The sequence below is a fragment of the Netta rufina genome (genome assembly GCF_964035555.1).
Source record: "Netta rufina genome assembly, chromosome: 5".
Lineage (NCBI taxonomy): Eukaryota > Metazoa > Chordata > Aves > Anseriformes > Anatidae > Netta > Netta rufina.
Window position 1 is genome coordinate 19,773,245 of NC_140128.1, and position 27,222 is coordinate 19,800,466.

Sequence of the window (27,222 nt, forward strand, 5' to 3'; positions counted from 1 at the left end):
TGAAACAGCCAGCAGCAAGCACTTCTGTGCCAGCAGGGAGGAGCATGGGGCAAAAGTAGGGCAAGAAGTGGAGTTGGGAGAGATTGATCTGATCGGGGCATGTCAAAAGATTTGTATCATGGATAAGATTGCTGCTTAGCAGTTTTGGTATCATGTTGTACAGAATAACTTCAGGGCCACAGTACTACTGCTGTATTGGCCTATGCTGCTCCTTAGTCTCCAGGCCACCAAAAAAGGACCAAACTGCTTCCAGAGCCACGCTGGAAAGCCATATAGCCATTTATTTATTCATTTTATTTGTACATGCTTTTTATTTTATTTGTACATGCTTTTGAGATGGTCATGCTACTGGGTTCATGCCAGTCAGCTGGACTCCTCAGCAGTCTGAAAAAGGGAGTTCTCTTTTTTATTATTTGTGAAGCCTTTTCAAAGCTCTTTGGCCCTACAATAACATATTAACAATTAAGAAAAGAAATCAACCTAAGGTAATTCAGGTAGTTCTGTCAGTGATCTTAATTTTTCCATGAAATTAAGATTTTGGGTGGAGTGGCAGCACGGCACTGAGCCCAGACTATGCACAGAACAGGATGCTGGTACACGCAGGTATATAACAGAAATGCCACAGGTATACCACAGAAAACAGTTTCCTGCACGGCTTTGTCTTTGCCTCTCCAGCGTGGCAAGATTGTTATTGAAACAGAGGCCACCTCCTCTTTCTCAGTATCCCGTAAAATATTTTTAATTCTCTAGACCTGAGGAGCAAATCAGTACTGTGTAAAATTGCACATGCCTGGATCAGCGCAGAAACTGACTGTGTACATGAAAATTGCTGGAAGAACAGCCTATTAAATTACACAGAAAAAGCGTGTTCAAAGGCCTTTTTTCCACAGCCATGCTAAGGGCAATTTTCAAGACAATTTTTGTTATCGGACTCCCAGGTGTGTTTTGAAGCATGACGGAGCTCAGGAAGCTTTCTCTTCGCCCACCCCGCAGCTGCAGGAAGGGGGTTCTCCACGGTGTCACTTCCTTGTCCGCTTAGGCCCAGCTTCCCCTGGTGCTGCTGCTGGGAGCGGTGGTCCTGACCCATTAGTGCTTGTGTAAACGTCTTTTTGGCTGTGTGGCAGCATTGGCTCAGATGGAAACCAGTTCACTTTCTGTGGGAGTAATCTGCAGCGGGACCAACTCCCTCACCTCCCTGCACACCCCTTGGGGTGCTGATACCCACACCCGCCACCACCTCTCCCCCTCCCCTCGCAGCCCAGCGCCACGGGGCTGCCTCACGCCCCGTCCCCTCAGGCGGGGAGGCTGCGACCCGCCCGCTCCCTCGCGAGAGGCGCCGCCGCCGCCGCCGCCACAGCCCCGCCCCGCCCCGCCCCGCCCTGCGCGCCGCAGCCCCGCCCCGCCGCTGGGCTGCGGGCGGCCTGGCGGGGGGAGAGCGGGCGCGGAGCGGAGCGGCGCGGAGCCGGGCAGCCATGATGGTGGGGGTCCGGGCGGCCCGCGGCCGGGGCGGGGCGGGCGGGCAGGGAGAGGGAGGGGGAGGGCGCGGCCGGTCGCTAACCTGTGCGCTTTGTCTCCCCCCTCCTCTCCCCTCACGCCCGCCCGCCGCGTCCCCCCGGCCGGCCGCCAGCAGGAAGGCTCGGACGACGGCCCGGATTTCCTCTCGGAGGAGGACCGAGGGGTGAGTGGAGCCCGGCGGCGCTCGGGGGGGACAGGGCCGGGCAGGGCCGGGCCGGGGCAAGGCGCTCGGCGCCCCGCTGCGGGGGGCTGCGGGCTGCGGGCGGCCCCCCCCTTGCACGGCTCCGGCCGGCGGCGGGGCGCTGGGTGCCCCCCGGAGCCGTGGGGCCGCCTCCGGCGGGGGGCCGGGGCCTAGGAGGCGGCCCCGGGTGTGCTCGGTAGGCCCCGGAGGTGCCCCGGAGGTAACAATGGGACGGGTGCGCCGCGGGCATGCGCTGCCCGGGGAGCGCCGCGGGGAGAAGTTGGGGGGACGGGGCCGGGGCCGGGGCTGGGGGCTGCCCGGCCTGCACGGCGCTTCAGCGGCTGCATCCATCCGTCTGTCCGGCTGCGCCTTCCCGTCTCACCGAGCAGCAGGTCAGGCAGGGAGCGGAGCTCATCCAGAGCCAAGGCAGCGAGCTGTCGGTGTGGTGTGAGGGGCTCGGCACAGCCGGGCACGGAGGGCACGGCCTGGCCTTGCGGCTGCTGGGAGATGCCATAGCCGCAGCTGTGTCCTGCTACAGATACAGGATCTGCAAAACACGGTGTTGCCATGCTCGGTGTCCAGTGTAACGTGAAGTACAAAGAGATTTTTGGCTGTGTGCATGTGGTAGGATTTTGTGCATTTTCCGTTCCAGTTCCTCGAACCAGGGCTGAAGAACACCAGCGGAGTTGTATTTTGCATGTCCTGTCCCTATTACATAGGAACAGACACTAAAACACACGGTTCAGTGGTTTTTACCTGACCACGTAGGAGGAATACAAGAATGCAGGTCTGATCCTGTGTGAAGCTTTGCTGTTTGCTTTTTAATTTTCTCTCTAAGGCCACAAGTAGTCAGAGCTCACAATGTAATTTTAAAGCCTTCAGAAATCTCTTAACAGTCTTGTTTGTGCTGCTGGACAACTTGCATCATCTCAGTTGGCCAAATGCACTCCTCTATCTTTCTTTTTTTCTTCCCCTTGCTTCCACTTGCATCCAGCACTGAGGAAATAAACACTATCCTTCTCCTTTTCCTAATTTTGCTTTTAGGTTTCTTATTTTCAGTTGTTTTTTGCCACCCTACTGCTGCGTAAATCCCTGGGGTTAAAATACAGTCCATCATCTGCACGATTTTGATTGTGACACAGAAAGCCTAATCAGAAGCAACACTGGCAGCCTCTTCATGAATGGGTTCTCTGTGCTATTATCTTCAAAACCTTAACTTCTTTTTTCTTGGTAGCAGTAGTATAAACAAACAGCTTTACTCAGATTGTTTCCCTTGTTCTGATTTGTCACCTTCTTTCACTTGTGATTAAAAAGTGGATAGGTGAAGCCTTTATTTGAAAGTGCGTATGGCAATTTCTGGTTTAGAGTAATTCACATTTAGTTTTGAAAATCAGTACTCTTTTCTTTGGAGTTTGGAGATCGTTATGACAACCGCAGTCGTAGCTCTTAGAATCGTGTTGGTCAGCTGCAGTTGTGTTAAGTCCCATGTGGGGATGATGGGATGAAAAGAGGGCTGGAAATAATGCTGATGCCACATAAAATGGGAATTCTCCAACAATTGCTTTATACCATATGGAATCTTTTTCGGAGGATTGTAAAGCAGAGGACTGAGAATCATCTTGGAGGAAGTAGCAGTGGGTGGTCTGTAGAAGGAACCTATTATGAGTAGTCTGCATAAAATGAACTTGCAGGAATTGCGTTTCTGAATCTCACTTAGGAAGATACTATTGAGTCCCCTTAGAGTAACTCAGTTCCTGTTTTTGTGTGTGTGTGATCTCTAATGTAAGCAAAGAGTGCTTTAAAAGGTGGTATAGTATTGCCCTGCTAGTACTGTCTTGTATATTTTGTGTCTATATATACTTCAGCTGACTTGGCTAATGGTCCCGTGTGCTCATTTAGGGGAAGTGCGCTATCCCTTAGAACAGGTCTGCTAGAAACTTGATGCTGTGCTGAGGCTTGGTATTCTTTTGTTGCGAAAGTGTTGTTTGTTTTCCTTGCTCTGAGTATTTAAATGCCTGTAAAGAACCTGTTGAAAAAACGGGTCCTTCTTCTCTAACTCTTTTGAAAGAGTTTAGAGTATAGCAGTTACTGCTGTTAAAGGATGACATTGCCTAGGAATGTAAGGTTTGCTTGTTCCCCTTGTCTCTTCCAGCTTCCTTTCATTATCATTTGAAGTATGTTTGGCCCTTGAACAAGGGTCGAGGTGCTAAATCCTCTCCATTTGCATTGTGTTTTCTTTTAGTACTGTAACATCAATTAGTCCTGTTTTGGCTTCTGGCATTTTTTTTTTTAAGATCCTTTGAATAAAAAAGGGCCTCTGCTAGTATAGCTTAGGAAACTATAAAGCAGCTAAATTAACTTAGCTTTTGTTTTGCAAGTTATTCAGCATAAGTGTAGAGCATGTATGTAAGCATAAAGTTACTGTGCAATTTTATGCCTATTAGATTAGGGTGGGTGGTGGAGCCAAGAGGCAGAGGGATTTATCCCATCTCTGTTTTTTCCGGAGTTTAAAGTAGTTTCATTTCAGTTTTTGTCCAAGTCAGACTTTGGAAAGTTTTGTAGTGTGTTATGTTTTCATTTTCTGTTCTTTGTGACTAGAAAACCATGCACTGCTGCCAGTTTCCTTTTGAAGCAGTGAAGAGATCGCTTAAGTTTGTTGTGTGATGATGCTGTTTGTGAATTTAATTCCCAGTAATACAACGTGAGCCATTGTGTCATATGAATAAATTTATGGTCCTTCAACTTTCTGGTTGTCTTTGACACCTTTCATTGAATGCTTCATTACCATTGCAGATGAAGATGTTCCCCGTTGGCAGTCAAGCTATGTAGCATAATTTAACATACGATTAAACTCTTCAGGATTGTTACAAGTGTAACTTGGTATAAATCAAACAAGTAGTCCTTTACAGTTGTGTGTCTTGAGTGAAGTTGTCGGGGTTCGTGTTGCTCTTCCTTTTCTCAGTACAGATAAGCATTTTGCTTCTGAGGTTGTGAAGGGTGTGTATGGCCCCGGAGGGTGTGATGCACTAGATGCTGGGTAAGTACCAGTGACAAATCTGAACAGTGGTTTTTCTGAATCTTAAGGTTTCTAATTGTACGGCTTTTTAAAAAAAAGGAAAACAAAGTATGTTAGTAAAATCGTTAAGATCTGTGAAAGACTACCAAAAAAAAAAAAGTCTGGATAATTCAGATTATTTGCCGAGAGCTTTCTGCTGTGTTCGTTGATGTGTTCTGGGGGACTGGAGAAGAACGGGCAGTACCTCAAACAATGTAACCACTAAAAACTTTTTTCCAGGCTGGAAAAATGTGGTGTCATGACATAAGGCTGACACTGGTATGTCAGATTATATTTTTCTTTCCTAAATTAGATGTTAAGCACGTTGGAAACTCAGTAGGAGCTGGGACATTCTGCTTTGGCAAAGTGATCTGCAGCGGATCGTTGCATGTTATTATCACGTCTTTGTGTGAGGCAGTGACCCACTTGGAGGAAACAAAACACCCCCAAAATACTACTATTCGTGTAGTAGCTGTTGAACGTTATTGTAGCCTAGCATAATGCTCCAGGCCGTCTGATTTGGTTTAGCTTAATACAGTAATTGTAAGCTCGAGCAGCCTGGTCTCTGCCGCATAAGCAGTGGAGTTGCTGGTGTCTTAAGTGTAACAAGAAAAGTAAACAGTGGGTGCTGACCACTAAAATTTAAGATCAGGGTTAAGATAACTAGCGGAAAACAAGATGTGGCAGTTGATGCTTCTCTCCTAGTGCCGTTTCAGTGCTTTTCAGTGTTCCTTTCAGAATCTGCTCATGCGTAGCCTTTGTGCTGTATGTTGCTGATACTCAGTGTGTTTTTGGACTTGAGTGCAGACTTCAGAAATGCATTCCTGAAAAATCTTGCAGGAAAAAGTCAGATCTCTGTATGGCAAAGCACTTTTATAGAGTACAATGTGTTATTTCTAGAAATAAATGCAACATCAAAGACAACAAAATGCTTCAGTAAAAAGTGACTCTCACAAGCATGACAAATGAAACAACTTCTGACAGTGTGACTGTAGAAGATTAGGTAGCCTCAGTACTTGTAAAAGTATTCTGAAGGTAGTTTGATCGTGATTATGAGATGGTCATGGAACAAATTGTTCTAGAACAGCAAGGGTGAGGGGAAGTGAACTTCTCCTTGAGGTCTAGGTGAGGTTAGTTTCACTGGGTAGTGGTGAAGCCTTTGATCCAGCTAATGCCAAACACAGACACATAATTGCAGTGCTCAGATAATCTGATTGTTCTGTATTTGATCATCGTCTCATTTTCTTTTTGATTTGATTTGCATTAGACTGATAGTTAAGACTTCACATGCGATATGGAAGAAAAAATGTATGTTGCTAGCACTGTTGCCATTTCTCATGCTGTTTTTGAAGGGATTGGCATCGTGTTTTTTCAGAAAAAATGTTTCAAAGGAAACTTATCTCTGTAGTTCAGAGAATTATTATTATTATTTTTTTTAGCATTTTCAGTCTATTATAGGAAATCTTAAGAATAGTGTAAGACAATGCAAGTAATCTAGGTCCCTAACAGATCTTGCTTTGAAATACAGGACCACTTTTCTTCTCAAAAACACCTTGACATCTATCAGTCACTTTTAAATTACCTTACATGCTGCAGGTTGTTGGTTGAGTGTAGGTATGTGGAAGAATGGGGATGGAGTAGAGAAGAGAAACCTATAGAACTGGCTGCTATCTGTAAATGTACTTTGTTTGACCATCTCAATTGCTAACAAGTCAACAATACACAGAAATGAGGCTGGTGCACATATAGGGAATGCAATAAGGGATATCATTTGTATGATCATGTGTGCCATAAGGAGTACTAATAGATCCCCTCCCACCCCCCAAAATATTATTTTATTTTATTTTGTAATTTATCTTTAGTCATTTAAGAATGTTCATTGTTGCAGGAAAGATCAGGGTTTTTCTCAAGGGAAGTATAATGCGATTAACTTTTTTTTTTTTTAATTTGAGCTAAATAGATTTTTTCTTTGTTTAGCTTAGAGCAATAAATGTAGATCTCCAGACTGATGCTGCTCTGCAAGTGGATATCTCAGATGCACTCAGTGAGAGGGATAAAGTGAAATTCACTGTCCACACAAAGGTAAAAGACTGCGTTTGTGCACTGACTGTTTTCTTAATTATAGAAAAGAAAGTTTGCTTAGGTTGTATTTTTGAAGCAAGTGTAATATATATATTTCAAAGGAAATGAGAAAATAGCACTGTCTCATGTTTAAGAGACTGTGGAGCTGCAGTGCTCAACAAAATGCATGTATTCAATGACAAAAAATTGAGCTTTAAAAAGAGCCTAGGAAAGTGTTCTTTTTTTGTGCCAATGTGATATCATGTGACTCCTAGTCTTATTAATTAGTCTGTTTGCAGGTAGAATTTTTAATACACCTCAATAATCTTTAGTGTGGTTTTTACTAGGCTAGCCATCGTTTCAGTCTAAAAATACATTTCATAACAAATTATATTCAAGAATCACTTTTAGTTACTGTTTATATCTGGCTTCTTTTTGTAAATTTAATGGTTTATTGATTGCAGAATCACAGAATGGTTGAGGTGAAAGAATTGCTGGAGATCGTTTAGTCCCATGTCCTCCCTCCATTTCTACCATAAAACCGGGGTGAATGTGAGCAGGTTGTTCAGGGTTTTTGCCCAGTTGGGTTTTGAATATCTGCAAGGGTGGAGACTGCACAGCCCCCCTAGGCAACCCATACCAATTTATCGATGCACTAATTGAGATGAGGGTAATTATTGCTTTATAAACTTTTTTTTTGACCAAATCCTAATCTGGATGCTTGGATTTTTTTTTTTTTTAACAGGGTTATACTTTGATATTCCTCCAAGGCTCTTTTCATATACTAATGAAAAACACTGACTTTTGTTTTTGTTTTTCTAAATTGTAGTTCTTCCTTTTCCCTTTCCAGAGTTCCTTACCAAATTTCAAACAAAATGAATTTTCTGTTGTCCGGCAACATGAAGAGTTTATTTGGCTTCATGATTCCTTTGTCGAGAACGAAGACTATGCTGGCTATATCGTAAGTATTACAGTTCTTTGATGTCTGTGGAAAACAGGGCGTGTAAAAAGCACTCCTGGCTTTTAAGTCCAGTGGAAATGGCAGCTGTTCATTCCTTCTAAAGGGAGATCTAATGCTTTACTGTCATTTTACACAGTTATACAAAGTTAATGTTTGAGGAAAGTCACTGTAGTTGTTATACTTCTTGCCTTTTAGTGCTAAGGAGTGAGTGCTTTAATCAGTATCCAGCGTATTTTTAGTCCGCAGTGTTGAAGTGTGGTGGATAGGTGAACTGTATAACTTGGTGGTATTTTTTTGTTCTTTTTTTCTCTCTCAAATTAAGCCAATGTTTAACTTAGTTACAGGTTTCATGCAGCCTTTGTTTTAGCTGGAATGGCAGAGGGTAGTAACTGAGCTCTAGTAATTAGGCTTTTTCAGTTTGGAAGATCAGAATCATAAATCAGTTGGGGGGGGGAAGAAAGCAAATACTATCTGTAACTACAGAAAACCTTAATGCATAACTTAGCATTTTGTGGTTTATTTCAGGCATTCAGGGAAGAGGTGTCCCAAAAATAGTCACCTTATGACTATTAAAAATGGGTGCTACTGTTCATACTTTAATTACAAATAGGAATACTTGTCATTTTGGTATGAAAGCTTTGTGTTTGGGTGAGGGGATCTGCTGATTCAGTAGGTAAATGTGTTAAATTTCTAATTGACTCCATTTGATGGATACATTATGATGAATATTACCTGTGATGTGTCATACCATTCTTGAGCTAGTCTTTTTTAGTAAGAAGAGCTATTTGGAGTGACTAGACCTTTGGAGTGGTAGTAACTAGCTTCAGACACTTGACTGAGTAGATTCTGGCTTTTATTTTTTTTTGTAATGCATTAATGTAATGGGCAAATATCAGTGAACTTAAATTTTATTTGTTCTGTTTGTCTTTGTTCATAGCATTTCAGGATTAGTTTGACAACAGTCTTTTCTCTTTCAGTGTTAATATACTACGTTACAATATTAGCCTAGAGACTTGTTTATTGTGTGCTTTGGTATTTCAGCAGATATATCTGTAATGTCAGCAGTGCTGCAAGAAAGAACTGGTGCCTTCAAACAACATAGAATGTGGGTTTTTTGGTTTAGTATTTTGGGGCATTATAAATGGATGGTTTGAAAGGAATTGTAGAATTCTTTCTTTAAACGAGAAACAATCTATACCAAATAAGTGAAACCACCATTTTATAATCAATTCTGGTTTAAATTTGTAATTCCTTGTACTGGTAAAGCTAGGTAAGGTTTGATTTCTGTTGTAATTAACCTACTGAAGACATTTAGTTAGTTCTTTAGTAATCTTCAAAAACATCTGGCCAAAATTGTCATAGTAATGCTGGATGTCTAACTCATTCAGGACAGAATTTACCCATAAATACCATAATGAATGACAACGTATGAAAAAGCTGCAGGCAAATTTCAGTTTTTTTACTGAATGGATGTTGTTTGACTGAGAAGTTGAGCAATTAAAAATTTTTGATTCAATTCCAGATTCCGCCAGCACCACCCAGGCCTGACTTCGATGCCTCAAGGGAGAAATTGCAGAAACTTGGAGAAGGGGAAGGATCAATGACTAAAGAAGAATTCACCAAGATGAAACAAGAACTGGAGGCGTATGTAGACTTGATTACTACTTTTTTTTTTTTTTTTAAATCAAATTTTAATGCTGTTTTGTTATCCTGTATTTCTGATTTCACTGCAAAAGTTCTCTGAGATAAAGGCTTGAGAATCAAGTTGCTACATAACCAGCATTATCTTAGTGATCATGATCAGAGCCATTAGGAAAATTGTAGAAATAATTGCTTAGAAATTATAAAAAAAAAAAAAAAAATTCATGGACAATCTTAGGAAAAGGAGGAAAATCAGCTTGTTCTTGAGAATTTTTTATAAGGGAAAAAAACCTAGTTAGGTCCTTTTCCTTACAGAACACTTGCCAAGGGAGGAGGTAGCCTCAGTCTCTATATTTTTTTTTTTCCTTGGTGTTCCCAGTTTTATAAGCACAATGAAAATTTAAGGTTTATAAATCTAGTGAATGAACTAGGGATTTTTGCATGTGGTTGGTATTGTAAGCATAGATGCCATCCTTCTGTTCTGCAAGAATATGGAGATTACTAGAAAATACTTTTTTTTTCCTGAGACTTCTGGGTTTTTGCCCAGGGAGAACATATCTCCTGAAAATAGTATCTTTCCATACTACAGATTTAGTATGTGTTGAAACATTCGCAACAAGTCTTTTCCATACCAAGTTACACAGCGAAGTTTCTCCTGGCTCCATCCACTTTCCTTGTCATGTGCTCACTTCTTTGATCTTTTTCCTGTCATTGGTTTCATTTTTTAAGTGTATATTTACACTGCTTCTAGACTGCTTCTGTCAAGAGCTCTGAATTGGCAAGAAAAGTACATAGAACTCTTAGTAATGCTGCTTTCTCTCCAAATTCTGGCTGCTGTGAGCAAATATCTTAAAGCTCTGTATTAGTGTTACATGCAACATAATTTATTGCGGAGTAGATATACACTTCATATGCAGAGAACTGGAAATTAGCAAAACACTATAGATTTTAAAGAATCTGTGGTTTTCCAGCGGCCCTGATCATGATTCTCTTGTGGTCTGGTTAGGGGTTGGATAACACAGAAAACTTTGGGTTTCTTCTACTGCCACCTCCATCCTCTGCATCCTCCTTTTTTGTCTTCACTGAATGACTACTACTCTCACTGAGATCAAACATCTCCCAACACTGGCCCTGCTGGTTTGCTGGTATGTAAATCTTAACCTCTTGGACATAGCGGAAGCAGAAGTGTTGATTATCATTTCAACTTTGACCTCAGAATGGGGAAAAAAGCCTCTTCCTCGTTTCTAGAGAGGTTACAGCTTATTCTTTGAATTTGCAGAGCAAAACGTTCTAGCAAACTTGTATTGATAAGAATGCCTTCCTCTTAATTAAATCACAAATGAATAATTGCGTTAAAGTTGAGTCAGTTCACTTGGGCAACTGTGCAATTTTCATGGTAAAATGTGATTATTTTTTTTGGTTGTACCTACCAAACACAATTTCACTTTTAGAGCCACTATGAAGCATAACATCTGTGTGTAAGCTTCAGCCAAAAAAGGCTCAGTGCTTTAACGTGGAGTAAGAGGCAGCTATTTAAAGAGCTAACAAAACGATATGAGCATTTAAGTAAGGAAGGAGGGTGCAAACAGGCAAGGGGATGGAGATGGGGAGGAAAGAAATTGCACGTCAGTTAGTGTTGTTTGTGTCTCAATTTCCTGACTTTTGTGGATGCAGGGAAAGGACACCTGAATGAGGTTACACTTACAGCAAACCAGTCAGTGTTAGCTAGTCTTAAAAATTTGATTGTATTTGTTAAGTCTTCTTTAAAAGTATCTGTAATATGTTAAGGCTTCAAATCTCCCCCCGCCCCCCAGTATTAACGTTGTGCTATTTGTTCATGTATACATAAAATATCAATGATAACCTTAACTATGTGAGCTTAAAATTTTGTATGCTTACTGAGGATCTCTTTAAGCTTCTCAGTAGGCTTTTCTCAGACTTTATTGCTTCAAGTGAAATTCTTATGTCTGTCTTGTTTCTTGTTTTCAGTGAATATTTGGCAATATTCAAGAAGACAGTTGCGATGCATGAAGTATTTTTGTGTCGTGTGGCAGCACATCCTATTTTGAGGAAGGATTTAAATTTCCATGTCTTCTTGGAATACAATCAGGATGTGAGTATTGAAAACTGAATTGCTGGAAGAGAAATTAAGATGGACTTCTGTGGTAGCACGGAAAATTGATTAAGAGGGCTTTACCTCCTGGAGCAAATTGCATCAGTTACTTCATACCAGACATATTTGTATTTTAAAAGTTAGAAATTAATTTAGGTCTGGCGAGTTCATTCTGCTGCCACCTGGGGAACCAAATGCTCCGTGTACTCTAGCCTCAGCATCAAAAGTATTAATGGAAATCAAATATGTTTTGGATTAAAAAGATTAGCTTTTGATAGAGATTTCATTTGGTGTTGTCCCCTCCTTGGCTGGAACTTGGAGTGTGGAGTGAGGGTGGGGGAGTTGAAGCAACAAAGATAGAACACAGATTTTTCAGGATTTGGAACCGTGGTTTAAATTTTGTTGCTCACAAAACCAGGGTGAATTTGTCATGAAATTTTATGATAAAGTTTGTTTTTTTTTTTTTTTTTAAATGTAGGTGACATTTCAATTGTTTTTTGTTTTCTGCTAGATGCTTAGCTACTGTGGCTATTGAAATACTAAGTGCTCATGTTCTACAAATGCAGTAAAGGCAGAAAAATTGCAGAAATAAGCATTGAATGTTGAAGTAGAAAGCACTGATTCAATTGAGTGCATGCTTATTTTCACAATATATTACAGAGGATCCTTGTTGCTTGATGTAGATATGCCAGCTCTAATTTCCTAAAGCAGGCAGACTCAAATGGACAGGAAGTGTGTGAGCAGACTGAAACCAATGTTATCCTTAGTCTAGTAAGGGATGTAAGGCTTCTGCACTTTCTGAAAGTTAAAGATCTGTGATTCTACACTTAAAAGAGCAAAGCCTAGTAATTATTAAGTTAACTCATAAGCTATACTATGCATGATAAATACTGTATTATTGATAACTCAAAGGTAAACGTCATGTGTTTAATATTATCCATATCTGTTCGATTAATGCTGATTTTTTTTTTTTTTCTGGAAGAGTATTTTACGTATAAGGACAGTCTAGTAAATGAGAGTAGTATGATCTGGGTTGCATGGTCCTCTGTCCCCATTGATGTAGGGTTTGACTAAGCAGACAGCAGGAAAACTGGTTTAGGAGTAGCAGGTTTTGGTATGTCAATCTATATTTACAAGAAGAAAAAGGTTCTGTTGCCTTCAGGAAATGAACTAACATGATATATGAATTTGTTTTTCAGTTGAGTGTTCGTGGGAAAAATAAGAAAGAGAAACTTGAAGACTTCTTTAAAAATATGGTTAAATCAGCAGATGGTGTCATTGTTTCAGGAGTAAAGGTGATTGAAGCTTAACCTATCAAGATTTAAAAAAAAAAAAAAAAAGTATTAATGTTGTTCTTTTTTTCAATTGAGCTGGAATTTTACATAGCTACAATAAGGACTTTTTAGCCACGTCTTTCAAAAATTAGAGGCAGAGCATGGGAAGGGACCTGTGCCTCTGAATGCAAGATCTCTGAGAACTATCTAATTGCTTTTGTGAAAGGGGACTTCCAATATACTTTCCCCTATTTTACAGAATTAAGTGTTGTTTTTTTTTCCACCTATAGGTAATTGATTATCTTTTTGTTTTGGTCTGTCTTTTTTTTATGGCAAGCAGGTGTGATGATAGCTACTCAGAATTGTCCCTGCCTTGTAACATTCTTCTACCTTTTCAAAACTATGCACAGCAGAGGTGATACTATGATTTCCCTCAGAGAAGACTCAAGAAGATAGCTGAAATGATGAAAATTCAATTTTATTTCAACTTTTCCTAAAGTTGAAAGAATGGTTTTATAACAAACAAATTCTGCAGAAGCTGATGATGATCTTTCTTTCTAGTGATTACTTTCCATTTGCAAGCAAGTTAGCGGAGCTAAAATTCCTAGTTGTAAAATCTTGAATTTCAGCTGTGCTGGACAGTGGGTATAAGAAAAAAACATAGGTTAAATGTGACTCAGAGAAAAATACAGAATTCAAAATAACCAGCAGCTACTATTCAAAAAGTTCAAAATTGTTCAAAGCCTGTGCTGTAGCCTGTTATGTGTTTTTGAGCATCTGTTCTGTTTTTGTTTTAATTTAAGTAAATGTAAACCAAATACCTTAAATGGCAATGCAATGACTATTTACACTTACATATATTTACCAACTTGAAAGAAATCCGTCATCAAGATAAGTGTTCCTGAGCTATAAGTTCGTATGGCTGCAACCATACCATTTGCACAACTGGGTATCTTTCTGCCTTTTTCTAGGTTGGTGTCTTATATTAAGCACTTGACATTTATCCTATTTTTCTATCAACAAAGTGATAGTAGAGAACTTATTTTCTTCGTTTCAGGTTTAGTTACTTAGACCTTTAAAATGCTTGCTACAAATTCATAATAAAACTTTAGAACAGGATAAAATAAGTGGAAAATAAGAGGAAATTGATTTACATAAGTGGTGATTTAGACAATAAAAATAGATTTCATTTCCTGTCACAGCAATATGTGCAAATCTTCTCTGTATAAATTACACTACACAGAGTGAGTGAAATCTGAGGATTTTGAGCTTGTCCTTGTTTTTCTGCAGGATGTGGATGATTTCTTTGAACATGAAAGAACATTCCTTGTAGAATACCACAACCGAGTCAAAGATGCCTCTGCCAAATCTGATAAAATGACAAGATCCCACAAAAGTGAGTTCTCCTTCCAGAAGGAAAAGAGTACTAGCTAAAGTGCACAGAAATGACTTGTGAGGAGCAGTAGTTTTTAGTTTTCTTTTTACATGCAAAAAGTGATCAGTTTTCTCCAAGTGTAGTTTTCAGGTAGTGAAACGAAGTTTAATCTCATTTTCAAGGTTTAGCCTTTGCTGTAATAGACTGGATGGAGTACGAACAGTGTGCTGCAACATTGAAGATATCCTCAGTCTTCATGCTGTCCCTTTGAAGAGAAACACAAAACTTTATGTAGGCATATGTATTTTTTGAAGTCTGATTCTTCTTAGTTGTTAATATTATATTCCCCACTTTATATTTTATTTGTGATTTTAATCCTAATGAAGTTAGTCTTTATTAGATGAGCTAGCATTCATCAGGGTGCAAATTCTTCCATACTATGCGTTGCATTGACTTGCTGAGCAGCATACTCATGTTTGGGCTGTTAGTTTTAGACCAGGAGGTCCAGTTTCCATTTTTTTTCAGCCTTCTAGAATGGAGACTGGAGTGTGTATTCAGTAGTGTGGTTTGCAGGACACCTCCTGTTGCTGAGGTGAGATTCTTCACTTAGCTATTGATTCCTCTTCCTGAGATGAATGCAAGCTAATGGTCATTTCTTGAAGCTCTAGGTAGTGCTCTCAATTGCAGAGAAAATCGAAACCTTTGGTTTAGGAATATATATATATATATACACTTAAATCCTATAAGTTTACTGGCAATTTTTATTAAACTGAGAAGTGAGACAAATGGTACCTTTTGAAAATCTGGCTAGAAGATTAGAGCTATAACCTCAGAAGCTCATTTTGAAAATGGGCAATCGGTAGGTTACGAATAACTTGCTTGTGATCTGCAGAGAGCTGCAGTGCTTATGGAGTTACTGACTTCCTATTTCCAGCAGAAAATGTATTTTATGTTTAAATATGAGAAGTAGATGTGGAGGTTAATGACTACCTAATACCATTCTTCACTGTAACCAACTGCACTAATTCCCTTGGGATGTATGGAGTAATGAATTATTGGACTGATGATGACACACTCAATCTGTTAAAACAAGGTTGTCTTACTTAATAATGAGAATTCCTTCTGATGGCACTTTGATACAATATAACTGGTTCTAACTTCCAGTTGAAGCTTGAAGTTGTCATTCATAATATATGTTCTATATGGAATTTCATTTCTGTTTTTGTATCAAAGCATGTTCCTTTTAGAAAAACGCCCACTCTTGAAGAAATAAAGGAACTAACTTTCCAGAAAGGAGAGGTATTCAATGGTAAAAACAAGTGCTTCCTTTTTTTTCTCTAGATGTTGCAGATGACTATAATAGAATTGGTTCTTCATTATATGCATTAGGAACACAGGATTCCACAGATATATGCAAGTAAGATTTTGTTAATAACTTATGGGGGGGGCTTTCCAAGTAGCAGTCTTCATGGTGATCTGCTGAAGTTGGTAGCACACTTGCTATGAGAACAGAATTTATTGTGGTTGTATCCCATTAAGAGATTTTTCCTTAGCATTCAAGGTAATGTCTGTCTTCTCTCAACATGAAATTACTTGATTGTAATTCAGTCTGCTGTTATGCTGAACCCCTTGTTTTGCTTCCTCTGATGCAGATGCGCAACGCTGTTCAGCCTCCTTGCATCTCAAGTAGGGCATGGGGTGTTTACTGTTTGGAGAAAAGCACATTCAGATTTGAGTGAAGGACACTTGATAATAGCATAAGACTGGTAACCAGTGTGGTGGTATTTGGAGTTTAATTTAAAGCATAAAGAATCCTTGAGGAGCAGTTCGGTGATTCTTTAGAAAAATCCGTTATGCTTTGCCTCTTACCTTTTAAGAAGTTGTACAATTCCCAAACGTATGAAGTACTACAATTTAAAAACCTTATTTTCTCTGGTTTCCGTAAATTACAATTATAAGCAGCACCTTTACAGCTTTTATTGCCATACACAAACTATATTTTGAGTTACAGAAAATTGATTAGACTGTTAATTTTGTTATAATACCAACTGTTTCCTTCCTGCAGGTTTTTCCTGAAGGTGTCAGAGTTATTTGACAAAACAAGGGTATGTATTTTGAAATCTTTGCATATATATTCTTTGTGTGTATGTTTGAAGTGCCAGGATGCTTTCTGTCACTTAAACATGAGCATGTGGATGTTTTAGGGATGGTGCTACATGAAATATTTAAGAAACGTGTACTAGGGAGTGAAAAAATGTAAGATTTCAGTCATCTGTTTTGTAAAATGATTGATCCTTATGAGTATTCAGTCTACTAAACTTTTCTTGTCAGTCTTTCTGTCTTCTGTGTAATAAGCTACTAAAGCTGCTGTATATCTTAAATGCTTAGACTACCTTCCATACTTGAAATTGGTTATCACAGAACTTGTTAAGGGAAAAAGAAATTTAATCCTTAATCCAAAAAAATGGAGGACATGTTGCTTTTTTCTGAAGCCAAGGCCTGTTTCTGTAGAGGCATGCCACATACTAGGAAACCTTTTGAGTGGAGCGTGTGCATTTCCTAAACAGTTGTATCCACGTAAATGGGTACTTTAAAGAAAATGAAATTTGTGAAATTACTTGCTTTGACCTCAAATGTTGCCTTTAGAATTTGTTTTAAAATTAAGATACTTAAAGTGCACCTACAGACTCTGTTTCTAAATTCATAGAAATTTATTTTAGATACGAGCAAGTAATCTTATTGGGAAGTAGTATTTTGAACCATTTAATGCAGTGTAGTTACACAGCTATTCTGCAAGGGTACTTTAAATGTTTTCCTTCGATCTCAAAAATTACACCACTTCTTGTGGAACTCTTTATACTACAGAAACTGTTTTTCTGCTGTTTCTCTAGTATATTATATATATGTGTATATATGTATGTATACTAGAAGTTGGAAAGAAAGTTTTGTTTAAAATAGCCAGTTGTCAATTACTGCTCGCACAGTAGGTTATTGCTTATATTTTAATACAAAAGACTAATTCTGATTCTTGTGATGCACATTTAAGTATTCCGTCACAAATGCATGATCTTAGCTTTTGAGAAAGACTTGAAAAATCTATCATGCACTATTGTGTATTTTATATTGTATTTACATCATACGAATGAATGCCTGATGTCTAGATGTTTTTAAATTGATGCTTTTACTTACTGTTTTTCCAGAAAATAGAGGCCCGGGTATCTGCTGATGAAGATCTTAAACTTTCTGATCTTCTGAAATATTACTTAAGGGAATCTCAAGCTGCTAAGGTGAATTTGTTGCGTGTTCAATGAAGTAGTGTTTCTTTTTTTTTTTTTTTTAAAAAAAAAAAAAAGGGAAACAAAATTGCCTTGAGAAATACACAGTATGTTTTGTTTTTTTTTAAAGTGGGTATGTTATAAATACTACCACCTCCAACCTTCTATTTCTACCTCAACTGTAAAAATTGGATTTTAACTGCATTGCTGTTCCATATATACAGTAATTTGGGATTGTGATCCACTTATCAAAGCTAAATTGTACAGTATAATTAAAAACAGTGGAGGAGCATTTGATGAATTTTTCAAGTTGCTTGTAGACTGCAAGCAGTCCTACTCTTTTTTTTTTTGTAATATTAAAAAATGGATATTCTGGATGCTCTGCAAGTGCTGATGCAAAAACATGTGGGCCAGATTTGATATTCTGTACCTACTGAGACTCATTCTTAGTGTTGCTTGATACAAGATGATTAAGTAATATGACAGACTAAGGAAATGCCTGTATTTAAATCACAGCGATAACTGTTGCACAAAAAAAAAGAATACTGCTGCCTCTTAGGCCCTGTGTGTATTTCTAATCCATAATCTAAATATAGTTTGTTTCTAATCTCAGAAGCTGTGAAATTTCCAATGATTGCCTCTTCTTAGACTTTTTGCAGTATCATCTAAGCCATCTGGTGCTAGCTTCTGTCAGATAAGATGCAGACCAAACAATATTAAATTGCACGTCTGATCCAGTATGGACGTTTTTGTGATTTGCAAAATGAAGTGAATGAAAATTATCTAGTTATAACTGAAATGCAGGAAGACTAAAATTTATCTGACCTTTTTTTTTTCCTTGGTATATGCTAATAAAATCCTAGGGTAGATTCTTGTAAACTTTATACATCCTTCATTTATACATCCTCCTTTTTTTTTTTTTTTTTTTTTTTTATTATTATAGGATCTCCTATATAGAAGATCTAGGTCACTAGTGGATTATGAAAATGCTAACAAGGCATTGGATAAAGCAAGAGCAAAAAATAAAGATGTGTTGCAAGCTGAAACTACTCAACAGATATGCTGTCAGAAATTTGAGAAAATATCTGAATCTGCAAAACAAGGTATTTGGGTGGTGTTTGATCCTATGTTACTACTTGAAAATTAACAGATTTTAAGATGCTGTTACTGCGAAGAATTTTTTGTTCTGTGTTCCCTAAGCAAAGTATTATCTCTTAATCAGTACTTATTTTGGAAAGTTCAAATGGTATTTTCATTTGGCTCTGATAGTTACGTTAGTCAATAATATCAGTGTCATAATTGCTTGGCAGAGCAAAGTTTAGGTACAGATTATTTTTTACCTATCTCTTATATGCATAGAATAGTACATGAAAGGATAATTGCTAGCAGTAATGGCAAACCTGACTTTTTTTTTTTTTTTTTTCAAGTACTGTTGAAATTGCCATTTTGGTTTTATGCATTCTTCTGTGAAGGCAGCAGTTGGTGGCAGCAATGATACTAGAAAAGGGAGTGATCGTGGAGAACAGAGTTACAGTAACTTTAGAGAAAATCAATATTATTTACATGTTGCCTCTTTCCTGGAAACTTACTTTATTTTTGTCTAAGACTGTTGTGAGTAAGTAGTCGTCTGACTCATTTGGGGCAGATTTGTACAATGTTTAAACACCATGCTCTTCCGACTTTATAAGTTAAGAATTGTTTGTTCATGTAAATTTGGCTAATGATTCCTTTAGATAAGACAGTGGAGGATGTGTGAACCCATCAGCCACAAAGTTATATGCATAAAGCATACTTGTTTCTTTTGTTCTTCATGCTAGTTTTTGTCAGGCATCTTCTGTAGAGACTTTAACATATCAGCTTTCAAAGAATAGTGCACATAGAACACAAGAATGAAATGTTTAAAACCATCCACATTGCAGTCTTTTCAAAACAAGCTTGGTGTCAACAAAAAGTTCGCTAGACATGGAGAACTGCAATGATGGTTTGCTTCCTTATTATAAGGATGTAGCAGTATCTTTGAGTCTGGGATTTGCTGAGATTAAACTTGATTTTTTTTTTCCTGTTGCGCTCTCTCTTACTCTTTCCCTATTCCATTTTGAAGGAAAATCAGTTAACAGTTAAGGGCACTAGCATTAATACTGTTAATGAATCCATTTTTATTTTATACAGAACTGATAGACTTTAAGACAAGAAGAGTTGCAGCATTCAGAAAAAATTTAGTGGAACTAGCAGAACTGGAATTAAAGCATGCTAAGGTAACTGTGATCCCTTTTGGCCTTTATTTCAAATGGTTTTATATAATATTTGCTTGAATAACCAAAACAGCTGCGTGAGTTTTGTGTGATGCATGTTCTGCATCCAAGAAAGGGGAGTTTGGTAAGCATTCTCCAGGAAGGTGAACTTTCTACAACTTTCTTTAATATTTAAAGAATGAGTATAGGTGAAATAGCTCTAGGGGACTGGTGTGCTTTGAGGTGCCTTTGGAAAATTCATCTTCTGGAAGACAGTTTTGGCTGCAGTTTTATGGTTCTCTGGGTCTTTGATATTTATTGCTGCAGTTTGAATACCTGCCTCTTTTTAAAACCTCATTTCATCATTTACAGTGAGATAGGAAGTGGTTTCTCCTGTTGTCCAGATGCTGAAGGCTTGATGTATACAGACAGATATTAAGAATGAGATCACACAGAAGGCCTGACAGAAGTTAGGGATTAAAGGCAGATCAGTTCTGTATGTGTGCTTTTTGAGTGTACTTTTTTGAATTTAAACAACGCTAGCAAAAGGGAAATGATGTAGATAGCCTTTATAGAAATAAGGGGTGTGTACTGTCCTTAAATTTCACAGTGTATTTGATTCTTTTAATCAATATGAAATTATTTTTTAATTAAATCGGACTAGCTGCTCTGATTTGCTAGACAAGTATAACTGCTTTACTTTAGTCCAATAGCAGAAAACATCTTTCTTTAAAAAGTCAACTCTTTGTTCATTTTCATTTTTCATTTACCTGAAAATGTCCTAAACACCAAGATTTGAATCACCTCAGAATATAGGTGTTAAATGGAGTAGTTAAGAGATTTGTAATATTGGTGAGTTAACTTGTTCCCATCTTTTGGGCAGCTTTACGCTCTTTTCAGTAGTATTGATGGTGTCATTCTTCATTTTGCCAAACCCATTGATTGTAATACTAACATACTGTGAAAAGCTTTTTGGGACTCGGTGGGATTTTTTTCCCCTAATCTGTGTAGGTTCAGTTTGATGGGATATTTTCCTGGCAAATTAATCAGTAAAGTTGGAGTGCTCAATTCCTTTTTCAGATGAGCAGTGCTTGCTTTAATCAGAAATTTGGCAATTTTTCCCCTCATTCTTAGAACTTCTTGTAAAAACTTTATTGACTCTTCCAGATCTGTTGTATCTGACTTCTTGCTGAATTTCTTGCTTGCCTTGGAGTAAAATGCTTGCAGAATGTCTGTTTTCTAAATTACTGTCAAAGAATCATTTGTATTAGCTCTTTGCAAATCAAAATCTTGTAGTGATGTTCTCTTGAATTTTACTAACTAATAACTGGAAAGGGTGGGGGAATGTCATTTATTTCTGTAGCTTTCAACTTACTTGATACGTGCTTCTTGAGGTCCTCAATTTACCTGGAAGGGCTTGAAACTTTTGAGCAAGTTCTTCATTTGTCACCAGTCTGTGTTTAGGACATGTACCTTCAGATAGTATGTCTCACCTTGTCTTAATAAATTTACTAACAAGATGAGGCTGTAAGAAGCTTTGAACTCTAGCCCTCTTTTTAAAATTTTCTTGTTTGTTGAACCTCTTTTACCTATTTTATCATGGAGCACTGAGATTTGCTAAACAGTCTTGAATATTTAAATATTTTCAGTTGAAGGGGACATTTTGACAAATGATGACTGTTCTTGGAATGTTAATAAACATTATGACTTGTTTGAGCAAAAGGATATTTTGTTTCTCATTAGGTTTGAAAGTTCTGTTTTTTTCAAAGCCTATGTCTTGTGTTTATTCAACACGTGCAACCACTGATGGATTAGTTTGGTTGCTATGCTTTTATTTTTATAGATTCTCAGTTGTATTACTACAGAATTTACAAGTACAATAGATCTTTTTCCTGTCTTGTATAATGGGAGATTGTCTTACGCATTTGAGGATAGCCTTATGGATAGTTTTCTAATTAGTCTGTACAGGGTATTGAAGAACTGAATTGTTTGGCTGAGACTGTCTTTCTGAGGTACCTCCATAAAATGAAGAAAGAAGATATGAAAAGACCTGGATTTTTTTTTCTGATAGCATAGTCCCCTGATGTATGAAGAACAAAGTCAGGGGAATATGGGAATATAAAGGTTTTTCCTTGTGCTGGAGAAGATTTTTTTTTTTGTACTTGTTACAATGCAAAATAAATAGTCCTGGTTTTGAGTGGGCTAAGCTGGGATATTAATAGACACCTAATTCTTCTTGCAGTGGAGCCAAAAGAGGGCTGGTAGAAACAAAAAGAAAGCTACTTTTTCCTGCAGGCAGTAAGTTCATCAGGTCAGACCAGAAGATCCCCTTTAAGTTTCTGGACAGAGTAGAGTGCTTTGCCTCATGCTGCAGCAGTCCTTGTCTTCATGCTTTTGTGGCTTTTGAAGGCAGGTGAAGGGTTAGGTGCTCCAAGCTTGGCAAGGGGATCTGGAGCACAGCACTTCCAGGCTTGGCAATGTGTGCTGTTGTTCAAGTCTGTGTGCTCTTTCCAGCAAAAAGCTAATGCTGGGGAAGAAAAGAGGGTGGAGAGGGCTGGGAGCAACAGATAGCAAAAGCGAGCAGCAGTGTATAGTTCTTTTAATGTTGTTGGTTTTTTTTTTTTTTTTTTTTCTGGAATGAGTATCTCTGGACTAGATGTCATGCAAATGCTTCTGGCTCTGAATCATTCTAGCTGTATAGCTTCTAGACCTGGAGTTGCCTGGCATAGAAAGCACAGAGGTGAAACCTGCTCACCTGAGAGGTTGTCTGCTGAGACAAAAGGTGAAACCTGCTCAACCTGAGATGTTGTCTTCTGCGAGGAATTCAGCCACACTGAACACAGCTGCATAACTTACTGTTACAAGTTTTGCTCAAAGTTGAAATAAAACACAAATCCTAAAACACAGCTGTGCTAAAAGAAGAGTGATCCAAGTATTAAGAGAAGGCTTTGAAAATTGGTTCCCATTTCCTGAGCTATATTGGGCTGTGTGGCTATATAAACCTGGAGGGTGAAGAAGTCAGACCTCTAGCAGATCAAGGGCACTGTATGCACCAATATGAAGTATACCAGCTGTGCCCAGTTTTTACTACTACTGAAATACTTGTTATAATCTGCTACTATGCTCTTAGGCTCTCCTGGTTGCAGTTTAGTCCTTTCGGGAAAGCTAAAAATCAGACTGTTGAGGATTGCTTTAAGTTGATGCAAGTGCACAGGCTACTGTCAAGATGGATGATGACAACTCTGGTCCTCTAGCTCATCTTGGCACTAATATGTGTGCAGCTGTGTAGTAAGATGGAGCTAAAATATGCTTTTTTAAAGCTTTATTCTGTCTTGTTTTCACAGCGTTCCTTTTGTCAAAACACACAGTTTTAGCTGGGAGGGTCTAGGAATAAAGGGGAGTTTCCTTCTTTTCAGCAGAATGGACTCTAGATTCACTTAAAATAGCTGTCAAATTGAAACTTTAGATTGGGTTGGTCTCTGGCGTATGGTAAGTGGACTACTGTTTCTTTATCTGCAGCCAGTCTTTGTGATTGTCTCTCTAGGTAGGGTCTGTTTTCTAGTTTGCTGGTTATGTTACAGCATGAATTATAGTTGTATTTTGTTTGCAGATCAGAATTTTTAGTATTGGAATAAGGAAATGTTGAATGCAAAAATAACTTGTGTTAATTTTTTTATGATTAGTAATTGATATGTACTGTGATTTTAGGCTAGCTCTGTTTATGACTTAAGGCATCAGTAGCTTACATGAAGCCTTATGCATTCAAGCATGTTGTGCAAAAGCTGCGTTTAAACGTATTCTCTATTTTAACCATTGAATTTTGAGGTGTTCTTGAGTTGGGCTTCATGTTTAAGAAGGAAGGATTGACAGTCTGAAACTTGGTGGAACTGTGGAAGTTATAGTCATACACTCACAGCATTTAGAGCCTTGGCTACGCTTCGTGTTATGACGCATGAGTTTTAACTAAGCCACCTCCCTAAGAGAAAAAAAAAAAAGACATCTTTTTCCACAAATACTGGTATATACAGTCTTGCCTCTGGACTCTGGTGAGAAAAGAATTTGTTGCCATACTAACAACAGATGTCTGTTTGGAATCGACAGAAGGGAATAATCTAAACACAAAGCTAAGGGATTTGGTTAAATGCTTGCGAAGTAGTTTTTTCTTCCTGATTCTGTCACTACAGCCTACCAGTAACAGTAATTCCTAGAGCTCAGGAGTCTGAGTTGGCAATAAATGCTTTCCCAAGTTTGAAATTACAGGACTTGCTTGAGCTGTGCTGGTGCAAGTCAAGTCTGTCAAATGTTGCAGCCAGAAGGAGGAATAGCTCACAGCCTCTACTGGCCTTGATTTATTATAATTTAAATAAGCTTCTTCTGAACTTTGCAAAATTAATGAAAATGAATGATGTGTCTATTTGTAAAATGTCAGTAGACTGGCTGACTGAAACAGTGCTACAGAATGGCCTGCAAACTGCAGATATTTCCTGCTGCTACTGAACTGTAAAGGGATGGGCGAAAGATGACTAGTCAGACCTTCATTGTAGGCAGCAGGCGTGCAGTCCACAGACATTCTTCAGGCTGAAGAAATACTTCATTCCTATCATGACTTCATTACTAGCTAATAATCAATGGTTACAATAATAGAGACCTTGGATTTATGAGTTCTTCTATACACAACGACGGGCCATCAAGTCCCTGTGCATCTCCTGTATATTGAGCTTGTTCATATCCCAGAACTGCAGGCCTAGTAAGGTAGCTTGTGACTGTCCTCTGCCAGTGTAGACATAAAAGGATAAAAAACTGTTGAAGCCTTAACTGAAATAGTTGTCTTCTGAATAAGACTTAAAATGGGTCAATAGACATAAACGGGAATCTTCTGTTTTAATGTAGTTAATTATTTAATCTGGATTGTAGAAACCTTAACAGGGGATAGAGCTCTGATTTCTGACCTTTTTAGGGTGAGGGACAAGCGTCCTTTTGCATATCTACTACAGGTCACTTGGAATGCTTTCAACTGAAAAAGTAGGAGTGACAAATCGTTCAGTAGCTGTGTGGACATAAGTCAGTCTGTGGAAAGGCTGCTTTCCACAAACACGGCCTATCCTTGAATAGAGCTTGGAGCTTAAATGGCTGCTCTAGTGAGAAGATGCTGCGTGCTGAGCACTGGTTAACACTTCTTGATGCATTTGAAGAATGCTGAATTCATGAGAGCTTCTGTTTTGGGAATAATAATGCAGTGACAGAATAATAGCGATAGTATTTTTCTAAAAAAAAAAAAAAAAAAGCACAACGTTTAGATCTTTTTGCAAGAAATTTGTGAAGTTTCTTTTGTAAGAAACTTGTGAAGTACGTGGAAAGGGTAGCAAATGCTTATTTTTGAGTCTCAAGTTCTATGTAACAATGTTCTTATAATCAAAATGTGATCTGACGTGAATGTCTCTACATACACTTAATACCTATCTGCTCTCCATTAATGATGAGTGTCATTGCTGTTTAAAAAAACATATGTTTGCCATAAGCTTAAAAAGAAAATAAAGAAATGTATTTTTTTCTTATTTTTGCAGGGTAACTTACAGCTGCTGCAGAGCTGCCTGGCAGTGTTAAATGGTGACACATAAGCTACGCTCCGTCCTCCCACTAACAAGGGCTGCCCTTCTCTGGATTTTGTTTTCATGACTTTAAATAGGCATTTACAGTTCCCTGGAGAAATCATTTGACCAAGTGCACATAAGCAAGCTCCTCCTTTCAAAAGAGTTAAAACAGACACCTGAAAGTAGCTCCAGACTATATGAAGCAACAGCATACTTGTTATTCATACATACTCATGTTTATTTAATCATTATATGCTTTCATTGTTCAGAAACCAAATGCTCTGTTTTTGTGAAGCTAGCCAATATGTTCATGTTATGAATACTATGATACAGCTGCCAATCTTATTTACCTTTGTAAGTAATTTCTGAAGTTCACCATTTGAAGTACATTGTTCAAATGGCTTAAATATTACCATTAGATATTTGAATATTGTTACTATAATGCATTGTATACACTGTCTTAGTTTTTTTTCCATGTACTGATATCAAGAAATTTAATCATTTTTTTTTCAATTGTGAACATTTCTTAGAAGTTTTGGAGAACTTTGTGTAACCTTTATAACTATGATTTAAAAGGAAAAGCAAATACATTAGTATGTTTGCCTTAACTTGTAGACTAATCCAATTATTGTAAAATAAACCATGAAATCAATGATTTTTCTAAAATTATGCAGACACTGTATCATCTATAAGCTTAATATTTTCTAGTAAATCAGATTAGACTTCTCTCTATTCATCCTGTAAAACCATTGAGTAAGTACAAGATTGGTCTGACACTTAAGTACTCACCTGGTGCAATTTTTCACTTGCATTCTCAGGTTTATCTGTTTGCCTGTTTGTCTGTGACTTTCCTATCCATTGTACTTATGTCTTTTTTTTTTTTTTTTTTGAGTTTGTTGGCTAACTGCATTTTCTTTGGCAGAAGTGCTTTTTAAGGGAACTTGCTGTTTTCTTTCCAGAAGGGGGACATAAAGTAGCAGGAGCACATTCAGCAAGTGCATAAATTATTAAGGAAAGGTAACACAGCCCCACTTTGATACAGATAAGAAGCTTCACTTCAGAAAATACAAAGTGGAGGTATAGCCAATGGAGGAATGTCTGAAAAGGATCTCAATCTGTTAACTGGACTTAGAGCTCTGAACACTTTATGTTGCTTGAATCCTTGGTCTCTCATTTGTTGTATTGCTTTCTCTCACTTGAACCATGAGTCTCTTCCACGAGCTGCTGTTCTTCTGTATAATTCCAGGATGTCATGAAATTAGGCTTTACTTGATGAGTTGTTCTTTGCAGGGGGATTGCTGCTTTATAAGAGTTTGCAGACCTTCAGTGGAGCAGCAGAGTTCTGGTGAACAGGATTTCATGTTTGGAGATGCAGATCAATGTAAGCTGATGTCTCTGTAATTACAGCCTCTCCTGTACTGCAGCACAGAGGTTTGTTAGCTTTGTGGGGCGTCTTTTTGTTTTTGTGTTTCTTTTCCAAGTAGGGTGAATTGCACAGTGTAGTATACTTCTCCTACAGCCTTGCACATGGAACATTTCTAAGGCAGAGAAGTTTTTGGCTTCACATGCTGCTTGCATTGTGCATTGGGTTGCGTACGCATAGCCTCAGACTTTGAGTTACCAGTGCCCAGTGGCTATTAGCAACTCATGTCGTGTATATAATGTTTTCTATCAATGGCTACTACGATACTACTGTGCTGTTCATCTTCCAACTATTAAAGGTATAATTCCTAAGGAACTCATCTATAAATAACAGACTACAAGGGACAGAGACTAAAATGTACATACCGTTAACAACCCTGTAAATATTTTAAGGAGGATCGTGGGAACGGTTTTTAGATTAGTCCTCGTTGTTCCGTGTTACTAGCTCATTAAACCTTTTTCAAGCCTCTTGGTATCGGCTGTGTCTCTCCCACTGGGGCGGGCCCCGAAGCTCCCGGGGGCCCTCG

The 27,222-nt window shown here is 38.4% G+C and overlaps 1 protein-coding gene across 2 annotated transcripts; it reads left to right on the plus strand.

The window, feature by feature from the left end:
- The first annotated feature begins 1,393 nt into the window (after nt 1-1,393).
- On the plus strand, nt 1,394-27,154 carry SNX6 (sorting nexin 6). 2 transcript variants are annotated; one of them, XM_084287605.1, is made up of 14 exons: nt 1,394-1,478; nt 1,631-1,678; nt 6,729-6,833; nt 7,663-7,773; nt 9,296-9,417; nt 11,404-11,527; nt 12,727-12,822; nt 14,092-14,197; nt 15,518-15,593; nt 16,242-16,281; nt 17,377-17,463; nt 18,395-18,554; nt 19,621-19,706; nt 25,247-27,154. In XM_084287605.1, the coding sequence occupies exons 1-14, from the start codon at nt 1,473-1,475 to the stop codon at nt 25,298-25,300; spliced, it is 1,221 nt and encodes a 406-aa protein (XP_084143731.1). In that variant the 5' UTR covers nt 1,394-1,472; the 3' UTR covers nt 25,301-27,154. The 2 variants fall into 2 exon arrangements, with proteins under 2 accessions (XP_084143731.1, XP_084143730.1); XM_084287604.1 differs by having other exon boundaries at nt 1,407-1,478; nt 1,628-1,678.
- The last annotated feature ends 68 nt before the right edge of the window (nt 27,155-27,222 follow it).

Coding starts and splice junctions, on each gene's coding strand:
- SNX6 (XM_084287604.1), top strand. Junction 12,823..14,091: donor TCATTGTTTCAGGAGTAAAG/GTGATTGAAGCT, acceptor GTTTTTCTGCAG/GATGTGGATGATTTCTTTGA. Junction 19,707..25,246: donor TGGAATTAAAGCATGCTAAG/GTAACTGTGATC, acceptor TTATTTTTGCAG/GGTAACTTACAGCTGCTGCA.